At 42.5% G+C, this 15,070-nt stretch overlaps 2 protein-coding genes and 1 pseudogene across 2 annotated transcripts; all 3 read right to left on the reverse strand.

Annotated features, from left to right (window-relative positions):
* Positions 1 to 5,430: 5,430 nt before the first annotated feature.
* On the reverse strand, positions 5,431 to 6,384 carry LOC128969097 (taste receptor type 2 member 9-like). Its single transcript, XM_054383785.1, has one exon. The coding sequence runs from the start codon at positions 6,382 to 6,384 to the stop codon at positions 5,431 to 5,433; it is 954 nt and encodes a 317-aa protein (XP_054239760.1).
* A 2,603-nt stretch (positions 6,385 to 8,987) lies between these two features.
* Positions 8,988 to 9,923, reverse strand: LOC128969098 (taste receptor type 2 member 8-like; annotated as a pseudogene).
* Positions 9,924 to 11,355: 1,432 nt separating this feature from the next.
* Positions 11,356 to 15,070, reverse strand: LOC128969099 (taste receptor type 2 member 40-like). The gene is given in 4 exon segments (XM_054383786.1): positions 11,356 to 11,583; positions 11,585 to 12,014; positions 12,786 to 13,084; positions 14,993 to 15,070. Coding segments are annotated over 4 exon segments (1,035 nt in total).

Genomic DNA, 15,070 nt, shown 5'->3' on the forward strand with positions numbered 1-15,070 from the left:
CCTCCTGAATGGTAGTGGTGCTGTGCCAGAGATGAAGGCTGTTGCACCAATGCTTAGTGCAGGTTGTCAGCAGCTGTTTCCCAAGTGTCACATATGGAAGCAGGAGTTTTATAGAGCTGGTGGTGTTTGGGCTTTTGGTGCTGCTTCTATTCAGAGCAGGGCAGGTGCAGGAATGTAAATGTGCTGGGTATTCCCTTACCTGAATATTTGAATTTCAGCTGAGATGAGCTGTGTTGGGTGACACAAACAAAGCAGATGTTTTTCTGCAGTGGACAGTGTTTTGATTTAGTGGCTGTCCTATATTTGATTTCTGTCAGGATTCAACATCTGCCTTCTCCTGTCCCTTTGTCACCTCTGAAGCTCCTGCAGAGGGCTGCACTCAGCAAAGCACAGTCAGGGCAGCCAGTCTTGTCTTTCACTGCAGAATCCTGGAGCTGCAAAATTCATCCATAATGCCAAAAACTGGAACTCATTTTCATCCTTTGTGTGCACACAACTCCATTTTCGCTTTCCCCATTGTGCTGCTGTAACTGTCATGTGAGGAGCCATGTGGTAAGGCACTGAAGGAGAAGCAGGACTTTCAAATTGGTCATAGAGAGAAAAAGGGAAAATGCTATCATGATCCCTGTTCCAGGGTTCAGGACTCATCTGCTAACAATGTGAGGAGTTTTAGGCATGGAACCATGCTAGCTTTCTACCACACTCAAACAGCCTCAAGCTTCCAAATGACTTTCAGTCCTGATACCTGTGAAGTTTTTAACAGGCAGGATGTCTAAAGCCATGTAGGGCAGGGACTGCCCCTCTAGCTTTTGGGTTTGTACAGGACCTTGCACTTTGGACTTTGCACATAGGAACCGATACTGTGGTGTAATTAGAAAAAAATTAAACCATGCCAAATGGCTTTATAGCTACAGGACATAAATCATCAGCCTTTTCTCTCTTCAGACTGGTGCACCTGTTTTCTGGGTGATAGAAAGGCAAACACTGCTCTTTGAATATTAATATCATATGCTCCTGTTTGCACTTTTTGCTAAAGACCCTGCTACAACATTGACACAATACACTCTTTCAACAGATTGCCTACAGTTCATCTCAACAACAACAAAACGTGACACCTACTACATGTTCAGCTAAAATCTATTCTGATATTGCAGTGGCTTGCACACTTTAATGTTCATGTTGCCTAGCAAACATCTAACACCATGGTAGGTTAGGATGCAGTCATTTGAAAAGTATTCTGGATCAATTTAATCCAGTCATGCTTGACTGAGATGACATTAGAGGTAGTCACTGCTCTTATGGATGGCTGTTGTCTGTGAAATACATCTGGAAGCTCAAAAGAGCATTGCTTAAGGGAAACATCCGACTTCTCTGAGGCTGAAAATGCAAGAATTATGTGAAGCCAGTTGATGCCCAGGTATGTCTGTGTGTGTAGCAACAACTTCTTGTTGGACACAATGCTGCTGACTTGCAGTGGTTATCAGAAAGAAGCAGCATTTAATGAATCACCTACTTCTCTGTACCTCTTTTGCCATCACCTTCATGTCTAAAGAAGGTGGTATTTTTACAGGGTGAGTAGCAAGGAAGTAAATCCATTTCTTGTTTTGGTCTATGCCCTTGAGTCAAGGAGTCAGGTCTAGATTGTGCCTGGTGGCCATCAGTGGAATTTCTTCCTCTGCAATCTGTGTTTCAGGACTGCTTAATTGGCAGTGTGTCTCCCTGTAACCCCTTATTCTGCTACTCCTCTGACAGGCAGTCAGGGAAGCATCAACTGATCGGTCCTCTTCAGTGAACTGAGTTTCATTTTCATCTAGCCCTGGCTTTATGGGATGAAATATTGTGGTCATGCCAGGATGCTGATAAGGCATGTGAATTAACTTTCTCTCCTTTCAGGTGCCACTGGACTGGTGGTGTTGGGCAGGTGGATGCCTGCTTGCAGTACTGAGTGTGCAATGCTTGGAGACCCTATCACCCCCAGCCCCTCCAGGTGGCCATTTGTGGCCCAGCAGATGAGAAAACCTATTCTCTGGTACTGCTGTCATCTATGGGTGCCAAGACAGCTAGAGCATTGCCTTATTTTTAGCAATGTCCCCACCTATTTTTCTGTCTATGTTTACAGAAATGCTGTGGAAGTGGTCCTGAGCTATCCTTCTGCTCATCAACACTTGCCATGGAAAAAGCATTGTTATGTACTTCCCCTCTCAATCATAAAAAATATGACTTTTACCCAAGGCAGTTTTTCATACCTGGCCACACTGGGCAGCCATTTACACTAGCTTGTGACATCTCTGATGTGTCTGCTTCCCCTCCTCTTATGTGTCTGCCTGCCTTCCCTTCTATTTCTCCTCCACTACCCAAACCTGATCTTTCTGTAGTGCCTTAGTTCCAAGGTGCCTTTTTGCACTCACCCACGATCCTCAGGTGTTGTAACCACAACCAACAACTGTCTTCTAGATTTTTCAAGACTAATTTGGCCATGTATACAGAGCTGATTAATGGCACTTGAGATGCTTTTCAGTACCCAGGCTGACCCTGAAGGTCTCAGAAGATACTGTGCTGTATCTCCCAAGCCTGTGCAGACATCTGATACCCTTGGACATCTCAGGCACTCCTGGACATCTCAGGCGACTCCAGTTGCCTATTTTTTAGCAAAAGAGCTGAGCTTCATGTTTGTCTTCTGTCATTTGCAGTTTCCCAGGCATATAAAATGCCAACTCCATTCACAGTGGGACTGTTGACTTTGTGACACTGAATGCAGAGACATAGTGGGGCAGAGTGCCTATTGTCATGCTGATAAACTAAGGAGGCCTGTTTGTACGCCTGAGGCCAGCTGATGGAGTGTTCTGTAGCTGAGGAATATTTTCCCCAGGGCTATGCACTGTAGCCCTAGTATTTCCCTCTCTGTCTGCTTCCCTTTGGAAATGATGGTGTTGAAGAGTGTCTCCTGTGGTGGCAGTGAGACTCAGTGGAGGTTGGCATCTGACCTAAGTTGGAGCAAAAGGCAAACAGATAAAGGAAATGTGATCCAAGTGTCTAGTTTTGATCACATGGCTCAAGGCCCTTTGTTTTTGATGGAACAGCATGAATGTGATTTTATTTCACCTTTCTTCTGTAGGAAAGCCAGAGAAGAGTGCACACTAATGATTTGAAAACACTTCCTTGTGCTTTTTATTGACCTTCCTTCCCCTTCCATTCTTGTGGGGATAAGTTAGGAGAGGGAAGGAGGGGCACTTTTGCCCACCAAAAAGGCAAAGTTGAAAATAAAAGCCTTACTAAGAAAGACTTACTTTGTTCACTTCACCTTTTAATATTAGCTTCCTAGGGCCTTTTTTTTTTTTTTTTTTTAGCAAAAAAATCTCCCTCTGGGTTGGTTACTAATAGAATGTGCATAGAAATTTGCCTGTGCTTCACCTTTCCTAATAGATCTTTTTTATTGGGGTAAAAGGTGGTCTGAGAAGCCGCCTGCTTCTAGAGCTACATTCAAGGTTATTCTCAGCAAAGCAGCAGAGTGAAAGCTCAACAGCTTCTTTTAGAGTGAATCCATGGCCAACACATTTCATGCTAGACCCAAGATGATTCCCTGGAGAGAATCTTGGATATGTCTGAATTCTGCAGAGGTTTAGGAGGCCTCTGTGGTTTGGCCTCCATACCTGGCAAATACACATCCTCTGGGTAATAGTTTCAAAACAGATGCAGGAACAAAACCAGTGGGCACAAGGTGAGAGGTGCCTCTGTGCCTGAGCTGGTGAAAGAAATGGACAATTCATGTTCTACTCTGTTCATCCTAAAACCTTCTCATGTTTTAGATAATCTGCTGTGGTGGGCAGATCATGCCTGGCCCATTCCATTGCCTTCACTCTTGAACAGGACAGGGCTAAGAAATAAGATGGGAAATCTCATGGACTGAGATAAAATTAGGGAGACCACTCACCAACTGGTGTCACAGGAACAACAGGTATGACTTGAGAGTACATAGTTTAATTTATTGCCAATTGAAAAAAGAATAAGATGGTGAGAAGCAAACACAGCTCTAAGAAAACTTAGCTCCAGTCTCCCACCTTCTTCTCAGGCTCAACTTCACTCCTTCATTCCCAGCTCCTGTACATCCATCCTATGATGCCTGCAGTAGGATGGACAATGGAGCTTACAGTCAGTCCTTGATAAGTTGTCTCTGCCACTCCTTTGTCCTCAAGCTCTTCTCTTGCTCCAATGTGGTATCCTTCAGACAGGAGACAGTCCTTCAGGATAAGCCTTCTGCAATGAGGGATCTGCACAGGATACAGTCCTTCAGGTCTAGTCTAGTTGTTCTTGTGTGACGTCCTCCACAGAACATAGGTGGGTACCTCTTCCACCATGGTCCTTGATGGTCTGCAGGTGAATTTCTGCTCTGGCATCTGGAACACCACCTCCTCCCCTTCCTTCTCTCATCCTGTTTGTTGCATGACTCTTTCTCACAATTTTCCTCACTGCTAGGCAGGACTTTCTCCTTTCTTAGACACAGTTTTCCTGAAATGCCACCATGAATTTTGACGGGCTAAGCTGTATCCAGTGGTGGGCACAATGGTGGCATTTGGAGCTGACTTTGCCTGGCACAGAACATCTTTGAATCTGCTTTAAAGAGATCCCCCTGGACCCGTCAGCAGCCCTACAGCTAGCACAAACAGCTAGTACAAATGCCCAATGGTCACTGCAAGATGAAAGCATGGCTTTATTCCTCACTACACCTTCCCTGGTGTTTTACAGAGGCAGAGTCCACTGGTCAAAGCACATCTCGTAAAGAAGTAAAATTAGACCTAAGGAGTGAGACAAAGCAGGGGATATCATGTTTTGCATGGAGTGGAGCAGAGCGAGGGCTCATAAAGCTGCTGTAGGAGGTTGACTCTCAACACCACCAGTCCTCCCCAAGCCATTTCTCTATTTGTCTTTACAAACCAGTGACCAGCTCTGGTGAATAACAGCAATCAACACATTGCCACATGAGTTATAAAGCAAGGAAAGACAGTGACACAACTCACAACCTTGCAAAGGACACTGCCACATGGAAACCAGATGAGATAGAAATCAGATAGAAAAAAAATTTTGTGCAGTGAAGTATTTTCAGGCTTCAAATACCAAAGCATTTCCAGAAGGTTTGCAGTATTGTTATTGCCCTTTTGCAGCTAGCCCATAAACCAGATCTGACTTACTTTTGTTATTTGCACTAGTGAACTAAGTGGACTTCAAGAATGATCTAAATGAAATTATCTCAGCAATAATACATTCATAATGATTTAGTTCAAGAAGTTTTAAGGAAGATTTCTTAAGTTAGATTGTGAAGGTAGAGTAATTGTAACAGCTACACTGGTGACTGGAGAGTTGAATTAGAGACTAAATTCCTTGATATCTATAAATAATAACATTTTTTCATGTCAGCCTGCTTTATCATAGATCCTACCCCTTGTGAAACTTCAACTTGAAACAGGACAGAGTCCTTAAAAATGTCTTTTCCAGTTTGGGATTGCTGAAAATCAGAATAAGGGAATGAAAACCTGAAAGAGCAGGCTGAAATATTGAAATGAAAAACAATTGAAGATATTCTTTCTTTGTGGCATAAAATAATATCAAGATGAATCCAGTAAAGCTGATGCTATAAATGCAGAAGAAGAACAGAATAGATTTTATGGCTTTGATGTGGGCATCCATGTTGAGATTCCTCATTGAGTTTGCCTGCATCCTGCGCTTATGTCTCCAGAGAGAAAAGAGGAGGAGAAGGGTAGAAAAGATGACTACCATGAATGCAGTGGTTAAAACAAAGGCACTGATTAAAAACATAACAAATATATGTTCATCTGTTCTGACACTCAGTGTCCCAATAATTATTGTGTCAGTGGAATTGATGTTTTTAAAGATTGCTCTGTCAGTCACATCATAGCTGAAGACTGCCATGACCAGTGCTAAGAGCACAGAACCAAACAACATCCAAGGCACCACCCTGTCTATTTTTATCTTCAGATAAATAAAGAAGGTGTGCTGGAAATTTGCAATTTTTATACAATAAAAAACACAAAGACAGGCAGAAACCCACACATTGATAGAATGTAAAAAGCTTAGGATAGATGAAAATATTTGGGGCATGGGATGAACATAAATGAAGTGGGGATAAATTATTGAAAGAAATGAATACACCCATGTAAAGCAAAAATCCACAAACCTGCAGGACCCCAGAACCAGCACGATCTTCTCATTAGAATTAAAGATTTTCTTTTTCATCCAAGAAACACACAGCATAGAAACAATGATACCATTTATCCACCAGCCAGCAAATGTCTGGATTGTGATAATGGCAAAAGACACGGCATTGTATGAAGTGACATTAAATTTCTCTTGAGAGTAACACGCTGCCATCCTCCTGAATGGTAGTGGTGCTGTGCCAGAGATGAAGGTTGTTGCACCAATGCTGAGTGCAGGTTGTCAGCAGCTGTTTCCCAAGTGTCACATATGGAAGCAGAGTTTTATAGAGCTGGTGGTGTTTGGGCTTTTGGTGCTGCTCCTATTCAGAGCAGGGCAGGTGCAGGAATGTAAATGTGCTGGGTATTCCCTTACCTGAATATTTGAATTTCAGCTGAGATGAGCTGTGTTGGGTGACACAAACAAAGCAGATGTTTTTCTGCAGTGGACAGTGTTTTGATTTAGTGGCTGTCCTATGTCTGATCTCTGCCAGGATTCATCTTCGGCCTTCTCCTGTCCGTTTGTCACCTCTGATGCTCATGTAGAAGAGGTTCACTCAGCAAAGCACAGTCAGGGAGCCTCTGCCATCTTTCACTGCGTTGTCCAGACACAAACAAATCTTTCCTGCTTTCTTTTCAACATTTGCAATTAACTTGCTGGGGCCATTCTTCTTTTCTTAGCACAAACTCTTTGTCTAAGTCGATTTTTAAGAGAGAGGACACAGGAATTAGTGAGTCCTTCACCCTGTTGTCCTGCCAGGTCTCCTAGACTCAGGGAAAAGAAGTTGTGAGCAGTCTTTTGCTTCTAGAGCTACATTAAAGATTGCTATCAATAAATGCAGCAAAGTGAAAGCTCAACAGCTTCTTTTGCAGTGAATCCATGAGCAGCAGTGCTCATGCTGGTCCCAAGATGACTCTCTGGAGAGCATTTTGGATATATCTAAATTTTACAGACTTTCAGCAGGCCTGTGAGGTTTGGCCTCCATACCTGGCCAATGTACTCCCTAAGCAGGAACAAAACCTGTAGAAATGCACAAAAAGTGCAGGCTTGACATTGGACATGAGACGAGATATCCCTCTGAGCTGGTGAGAAAGTGAATAATTCATGTTGTGCTCTCTTCATGCTGAAAATGACTCTTGTTTTTAGATAATCTGCTATGGTTCCAGACCCCTGACAAGTCATTCCATTGTTCTTGCTCCTCAATAGTATGGGGATAAATAATAATATGGGAGACCTCATTGTTTGAAGTAAAGACAGGGAGATCAGTCACCAACTGTCACATGGGAAGCAGGCTTGACTTGGAGGAAATAAAGTTAAATTATTGCCAGTTTAAGACAGAGTAAGACTGTGAAAAGCAAAGACAACAAAAAGTAACCTTTCCTGCACAGCTTCCCATTCTTTGAAGGTTCAATTTCAACTCTGAATTCTGAACTTGTCTATATCTATTCCCTGACCTGTGTAAGGTGATTGACAATGGTGCTTCTTCCCAGCTTCAAATTCACTCCTTAATTGACAACTCCTTGACATCCGTCCCCTGAGAAGTGGAGGGACAATGGAACAATCCCTAATACATTGTCTTTTCCTCTCTTTTCTCTTCATGGTCTTCTCCTGCTCCAATATGGTATCCCTCTGATTGGGAGACAGTCCTTCAGAATAAGCCTTCTACAGTGTGGGGTCTGCATGGGATGCAGTCCTTCAGGCCTAGTCTAGTTGTTCTGGTGTGACATTCTCTGCAGAACACAGGTGTGTATCTGTTTGACCATGATCCTTGATGGTCTTGAAGGTAAATTTCTGCCCTGGCATCTGCGGCACCACTTCCTCCCCTTCCTTCTCTCATCCTGTTTGTTGCATGACTCTTTCTCACAATTTTCCTCACTGCTTGGCAGGGCTTTTACTTAACACATTTTTTCCAAAAAATCACCATGAATTTTGATGGGCTGAGTTGTGTCCTGTGGTAGGCACAATGGTGGCAGCTGGAACTGACTTTTTCTGGCACAGAGCAGCCTTGAGTTTGCTTTATAGAGATCCCCCTAGGCCCCTCAGCAGCCCTGCAGCTGGCAAAAAAAGACCATACAGCTGCCCATGGTTCACTGTGAGATTAAAGCATGGCTTTATTCCACACCACGCTTTGCACAGACACCTTCCCTGGTGTTTTATGGAGACAGAGTCCACTGATAAAAGCACACCTTGTAAAATAAAATCCAGCCAGGAGAGCAGTGAGACAGAACAGGGGATGTTTTTGCATGGAGTGGAGCAGAGTGAGGGCTTATAAAGCTCCTGTGGGATGTGGGCTAACACCATCACCTGTTCACCCCAAGGCCATTTCTCTTTTTGTCTTTACAAGTCAGTCACCAACTCTGGTGAATAATAGCAATGAAGACATTGACATGTGACTTACATAGCAAGGCAAGACAGTGACAGAGATCATAGCTTTAGAAAGGACACAGCCACAGCAAAAAAACAGTGGAAATGAGGAAAGATAGGATAATAATGTGCAGTGAAGTAGTTTCAGGCAGCAAATACCAAAGCAGTTCTAGAAAGTTTGCAGTATTTTTATTGCCCTTTTGCAGCTAGCCCATGTACTGGGTCTGAATGACTTTGTTATTTGCTTTAACTTTACTCCAAGGATGATCTAAATGCAATAATCTCAGCAGTATATACATTCATAATGATTTAGTTTAAGGAATTTTAAGGGAGAGTTCCTAAGCTACTGGAAACTCAAGAGCTGCATTTTTTTCTGTTAAAAATATCATACATTTTGGTGGCTCTTTGTATAACTCCTACCCCTTCTGAAACTTCCACTTCACACATGGCAGAGTCCTTAAAAATGTCTTTTCCAGTTTGGGATTGCTAAAAATCAGGATAAGAGAATGAGTGACTGGAAGAGGATATTGAAATATTAAACTGAAAAACATTGGAAGTTTTTCCATCTTATTGGCATGAATCAGTGGCAAGATGTAGCCTGTAATGTTGATGCTGTAAATAAAGATGAATGAAAGGATAGTTTTTATGGCTTTGTTATGGGCATCCATGCTGAGGTTCCTCATTGAGTTTGCATTTTTGTCTCCAGAGAGAAGAGGAGGAGAGGGGCAATAAAAAATGACTGCTGTGGGAGCAGTGGTTAATGTGAAGCCAATAATTAAAAACATGGTATAGAGATGTTCATCTATTTCCATACTCACTGCCCACAAATTTTTCGGGGTGGTGGAATTGAGGTTTTTAAAGATTGCCATGTAAGTGATGTCATTGTCAAGGATTCCCATGACCAGTGCAAAAAGCACTGAAACCAAGAATAGCCAAGATAACATGCTGTCAATTTTTACCTTCAGGTAGGTGAAGACGAGCCTGAAATTAGCAATTTTTATACAATAAAAAAACAAAGACAGGCAGAAACCCACATGTTGAAAAAGTATAGAAAGGTTCTAATACATTAGGGGCATAAGGTGAGGATAAAAGCAGTGGGGATATATTATTGAAAGAAATGAAAATACCCATGTGATGCACAAATCCCCAAGCCTGCAGCACCCCAGAAACAGCACGATCTTCTCCTTAAAGGTTTTCTTTTTCACCCGAGCAACACACAGCACAGAAACAATGAAACCATTTATCCACTGCCATTATCCATTGCCAGCAAATGTCTGAAGTGTGATGATGACAAAAGCCATGGTGTCATATGAAGTGGCATTGAATTTCTCTTGAGAGTAACACCCTGCCATCCTCCTGAATGATAGTGGTGCTGTGCCAGAGATGAAGGCTGTTGCACCAATGCTTAGTGCAGGTTGTCAGCAGCTGTTTCCCAAGTGTCACATATGGAAGCAGAGTTTTATAGAGCTGGTGGTGTTTGGGCTTTTGGTGCTGCTCCTATTCAGAGCAGGGCAGGTGCAGGAATGTAAATGTGCTGGGTATTCCCTTACCTGAAGATTTGAATTTCAGCTGAGATGAGCTGTGTTGGGTGACACAAACAAAGCAGATGCACAGTGGACAGTGTTTTGATTTAGTGGCTGTCCTATGTCTGATCTCTGCCAGGATTCATCTTCGGCCTTCTCCTGTCCCTTTGTCACCTCTGAAGCTCATGCAGAAGGGTGCAAACCGCAATGCTCTCAGCAGAGCCACTGTAGTCTTTTACTGCACTGTCCAGACAGAAACAAAGCCTTCCTGCTTTCCTCTCAACTTTTGCAATTGACATGCTAGGGACACTCTTCTTTACTGAGTAAATACTCTTCCTCTGCTTCCTCCCAGATTATGGGGAGGTGATGCTGCTCTCCATCCCTATCAGGAGGTTGAACACCCTGAGGTTCTGACTGTTAAAGACTGAGTCAAAGAATGCATTAAGTACCTCAGTCTTTTCCTCCTTCTTGATAGCAATGTTCCTCCCTGTATCCAATAAAAGGTGGACATTTTCCTTGGCTGTTTGTTATCAAGGTATTTGTAAAACCCTTCAATTTATCCCTCACAGCAGTGAACAGGTTGAGTTCTAACTGGGCTTTTGCCTTTCTGGTAGACTCACTAATTGATCTAACAAGATCCCTGTACTCTTCTTGAGTTACCTTCCCTGCTTTCCAAAGGTGGTAAACTCTCCTTTTTTTTCCTGAGCCCGTGCAAGAGCTCTCTTTTCAGCCAGGCCACTCAGTTTCCTCCTTCATGAAATGCACGAAAAAGGCACAATTGGCAGACAGCATGAGGTAAGAGGTTCCTCTGGGCCTGATCAGGTGAAAGAAAAGAAGAACTCAGGCTGAAAGTATTTCAGGATTAGATAATCTGATGTGGTGAGTAAAAAATGGATACAATATAAACAATAGATACCAGGCGACTTAGAAAAATGTTATGCAGTGAAGTATTCTCAGTTATCAAAGCATTTTTAGAAGCTCTGCAGTATCATTATTGCCCTTTTGCAGCTAGCCCATGTACCAGGTGTGAATTACTTTAATTGAACTACAAGGATGATCTAAATGAAATGATCTCACCAATAATACATTCATAATGATTTAGTTCAAGGAGTTCTAAGGAATATTTCTTAAGTTTGATGGTGAAGGTAGAGTAATTGTATCAGCTACACTGGCAACTGGAGAGTTGAATTAGAGACTAAATTACTTGTTATCTATAAATAATAACAGCATTTTTCATGGGAACCTGCTTTTGTCATAGATCCTAATCCTTTAAAAGCTTCCACTTCAAAAAGGACAGAGTCCTTAAAAATGTCTTTTCCAGTTTGGGATTGCTGAAAATCAGAATAAGGGAATGAAAAACTGGAAGAGCATAGTGAAGTATTAAAATGAGAAAAAATGGAATATGTTTTTTTGTTGTGGAATCAATTAATATCAAGATGAATCCAGTGAAATTGATGCTGTAAATGCAGATGAAGAACAGAATAGATTTTTATGGCTTTGATGTAGGCATCCATGCTGAGGTTCCTCATTGAGTTTGCCTGCATCCAGTGCTGGTGTCTCCAGAGAGAAAAGAGGAGGAGAAGGGTAGAAAAGATGGCTGTCATGAATGCAGTGGCTGATATGAAGGCTCTGATTAAAAACATAATAAATATATGCTCATCTGTTCTGACACTCAGTGTCCCAAAAATTATTGTGTCAGTGGAATTGATGTTTTTAAATAATGTTCTGTCAGTAATGTTATAGCCAAGGATTCCCATGAGCGCAGAGCCAAACAGAAGACATGGCACAATCCTGTCAATTTTTACCTTAAGATAGATGAAGAAAGTGTGCTAGAAATTTGTAATTTTTATACAATAAAAAACACAAAGACAGGCAGAAACCCACACAGTGGAAAAATATGAAAAGGTTAGGATTCTACAGGTTAGGTTCTACACTTTGGCCACAACAACCCCAAGCAGCACTACAGGCTGGGAACAGAGTGGCTGGTGAGCAGCCAGGCAGAAAGGGACCTGGGGGTACTGGTTGACAGCCGCCTGAACATGAGCCAGCAGTGTGCCCAGGTGGCCAAGAGAGCCAATGGCATCCTGGCCTGCATCAGGAATAGTGTGGCCAGCAGGAGCAGGGAGGTTATTCTTCCCCTGTACTCAGCCCTGATCAGGCCACACCTTGAGTATTGTGTCCAGTTCTGGGCTCCTCAATTTAAGAGAGATGTTGAGGTACTAGAACGTGTCCAGAGAAGAGCAACGAAGCTGGTGAGGGGTCTGGAACACAAACCCTATGAGGAGAGGCTGAGGAGGCTGGGGTTGTTTAGCCTGGAGAAGAGGAGGCTCAGGGGTGACCTCACTGCTGTCTACAACAACCTGAGGGGAGGTTGTAGGCAGGTGGGGGTTGGTCTCCCAGGCAACCAGCAGCAGAACAAGAGGACACAGTCTCCAGTTGTGCCAGGGGAGGTATAGGCTGGATGTTAGGAGGAAGTTCTTCACAGAGAGAGTGATTGCCCATTGGAATGGGCTGCCCAGGGAGGTGGTGGAGTTGCCATCGCTGGAGATGTTCAAGAGGAGACTGGATGAAGCACTTATTGCCACGGTCTAGCCGATTGCTTAGGGCTGGGTGATAGGTTGGACTAGATGATCTTGGAGGTCTCTTCCAACCTGGTTGATTCTATGATTCGATGATTCTATATATGAAAATATTTGGGGCATGGGATGAACATAAATGCAGTGGGCATAAATCATTGAAAGAAATGAATACACCCATGTGATGCAAAAATTCACAAACCTGCAGCACCCCAGAAACAACACAATCTTCTCCATAGAGTTAAAGATTTTCTTGTTCACACAAGAAACACAGAGCACAGAAACAATGAAACCATTTATCCACAAGCCAGCAAATGTCTGAAGTGTGACGATGACAAAAGCCACAGCATCATATGAAGTAGCATTAAATTTCTCTTGAGAGTAACACGCTGCTATCCTCCTGATTGTCAGCTGCTATTTCCCAAGTGTCACATACGGAAGCAGGAACTTTATAGAGCTGGTGGTGTTTGGGCTTTTGGTGCTGCTCCTATTCAGAGCAGGGCAGGTACAGGAATGTAAATGTGCTGGGTATTCCCTTACCTGGTGTCAGTGTCAGCCTTGAAGATTTGAATTTCAGCTGAGATGAGCGGTGTTGGGTGACACAAACAAAGCAGATGTTTTTCTGCAGTGAACAGTGTTTTGATTTAGTGGCTACCCTATGTCTGATCTCTGTCAGGATTCATCTCCTGCTCTTCCTTGTAAGGTTCAACTTTTTTATGATTTATGCTTCTCTGTACTTCTGAAGGCTACACAACACTGTACCTTACACTGTCAGTTAGCACCAAACGATCTTCTGAAAGAAGATGCAGTGTTTTTAAAGCATGGAAGATGTGGATCATCTGCTTAAAACACAGGTTTCTGTGGTTGGTTCAAATCCATCCTCTCCAGCGCTACTCTGGATTGGGAAGTAATCTCCCAACCTTTGTATCTACCTGATTGTGTGGTATTTTGGATATATTTGTGCATCTCAAATGGCACTAGACACCTGTGTTTAGGCAACTGGGTGGACACAGAGCTGTAATAGAATCTGTGACACACTTAATTGCTTCAATCTGAGCCTTATCCAGGCTGAATCTGTCCCCTCTCCTGAATCCGTCCCCTCTCCTGAATCCTTGTCTTTGTCTTCTGATTGCATAGGAATCCCAGATGAGTAGCCTAAGTTAGTTAGGTAATTAGGCTATTAGATGCTTCCTTCTGGACAAATCCATTCCACCTGTATATCTAATGTTCAGAATTCCACAGCTGTTTCAGGATACAAGCCTGGGAAAAACAATAAAATCTTCTTTGGGCAGGTGTTATGAAATTGTATGGAAATCTTAATTCAAACCTAAGTCCTCCTTAGGTGCAGACTGTGGACCAGCATATTATAGTGTGACAGTAGTTATTTGTTTGTTTATTTCTGGATAGCTGCTCTTTAAAGAGAGATAGGTTAGCTGATAAGGCAACCTGATAGATTGTGTGGATGCTGATTGAAAAAAAGACTGTAGTTCTTGATATGTTACGCTGGTCTAAATGATTTTATCTCATTTCAGAAACAGGAAGGAAGCTTTTCGAAAGTGATATTATCTTGCCAGTATGTGCTGCTGATCTAAACCAACATCAGCAAGAGCAAAGATTAGTCTTAAAATATTAGCACAAGCAAGTTGATCTCATTAACAGCTGGAGAGAAACCACTTCTACAGATGGAAATTTCCCATCCCTTACATCCTAGCTGACAAGCCTGACTAATAAACCTTTTTCTTATTGTAGCAGTGTTTTACTTGCATTAGTCATACTCTGGTTTTGTCCAGCTCTCCAGGCTCATTTGCTATTGAGTTATGCTGCATTAATGGCCTTGTTACTACTGACCAGACAATCACACAACTTGGCCCCAGCACATGTTCTCAGTGACCAGCCAGATGCTGATGATTAGCCAATTTAAGTAATACCAGTGTAACTTCCTGAGATCTCTAGATAATGAAGTCAGGAACTCCTAATCTCAAGAACATGCATGTTGATCTTCTGTTCCCTTCATGTCTTATCTTTCCTTAACAGCCCCAGCTCAGTACAGGCAGAATTACTTCTGAGTAATGTTCAAATAATTTTCCTTTCTTGTTTTCATCTAATTTTAGGCATAATTCTAAATTTTTAACAATTTAGAAGTAAAAACTAATAGTACATCAGTGTTAAAATCCTGTGGATCTCTCCTGAGTTTACTATACCTGAGCTCAAAGTTTACAATACTTGAAATTATATAACAGGCAATAAAGTTCCACAGGAGAACCTGAGCAATGCTTTGGATGTCCAAAAGCCTCTTTGCTTCATTCAGCACTATCAGTTTACCTGAAAAAAGTTATTATCTCTCTCCTTATGGCCCCTGCCACAATTACTCTGGTTAGGGAATTCTGCTAGCAGCCTCAT

This window comes from Indicator indicator, chromosome 9 (assembly GCF_027791375.1).
Source record: "Indicator indicator isolate 239-I01 chromosome 9, UM_Iind_1.1, whole genome shotgun sequence".
Classification (NCBI taxonomy): Eukaryota; Metazoa; Chordata; class Aves; order Piciformes; family Indicatoridae; genus Indicator; species Indicator indicator.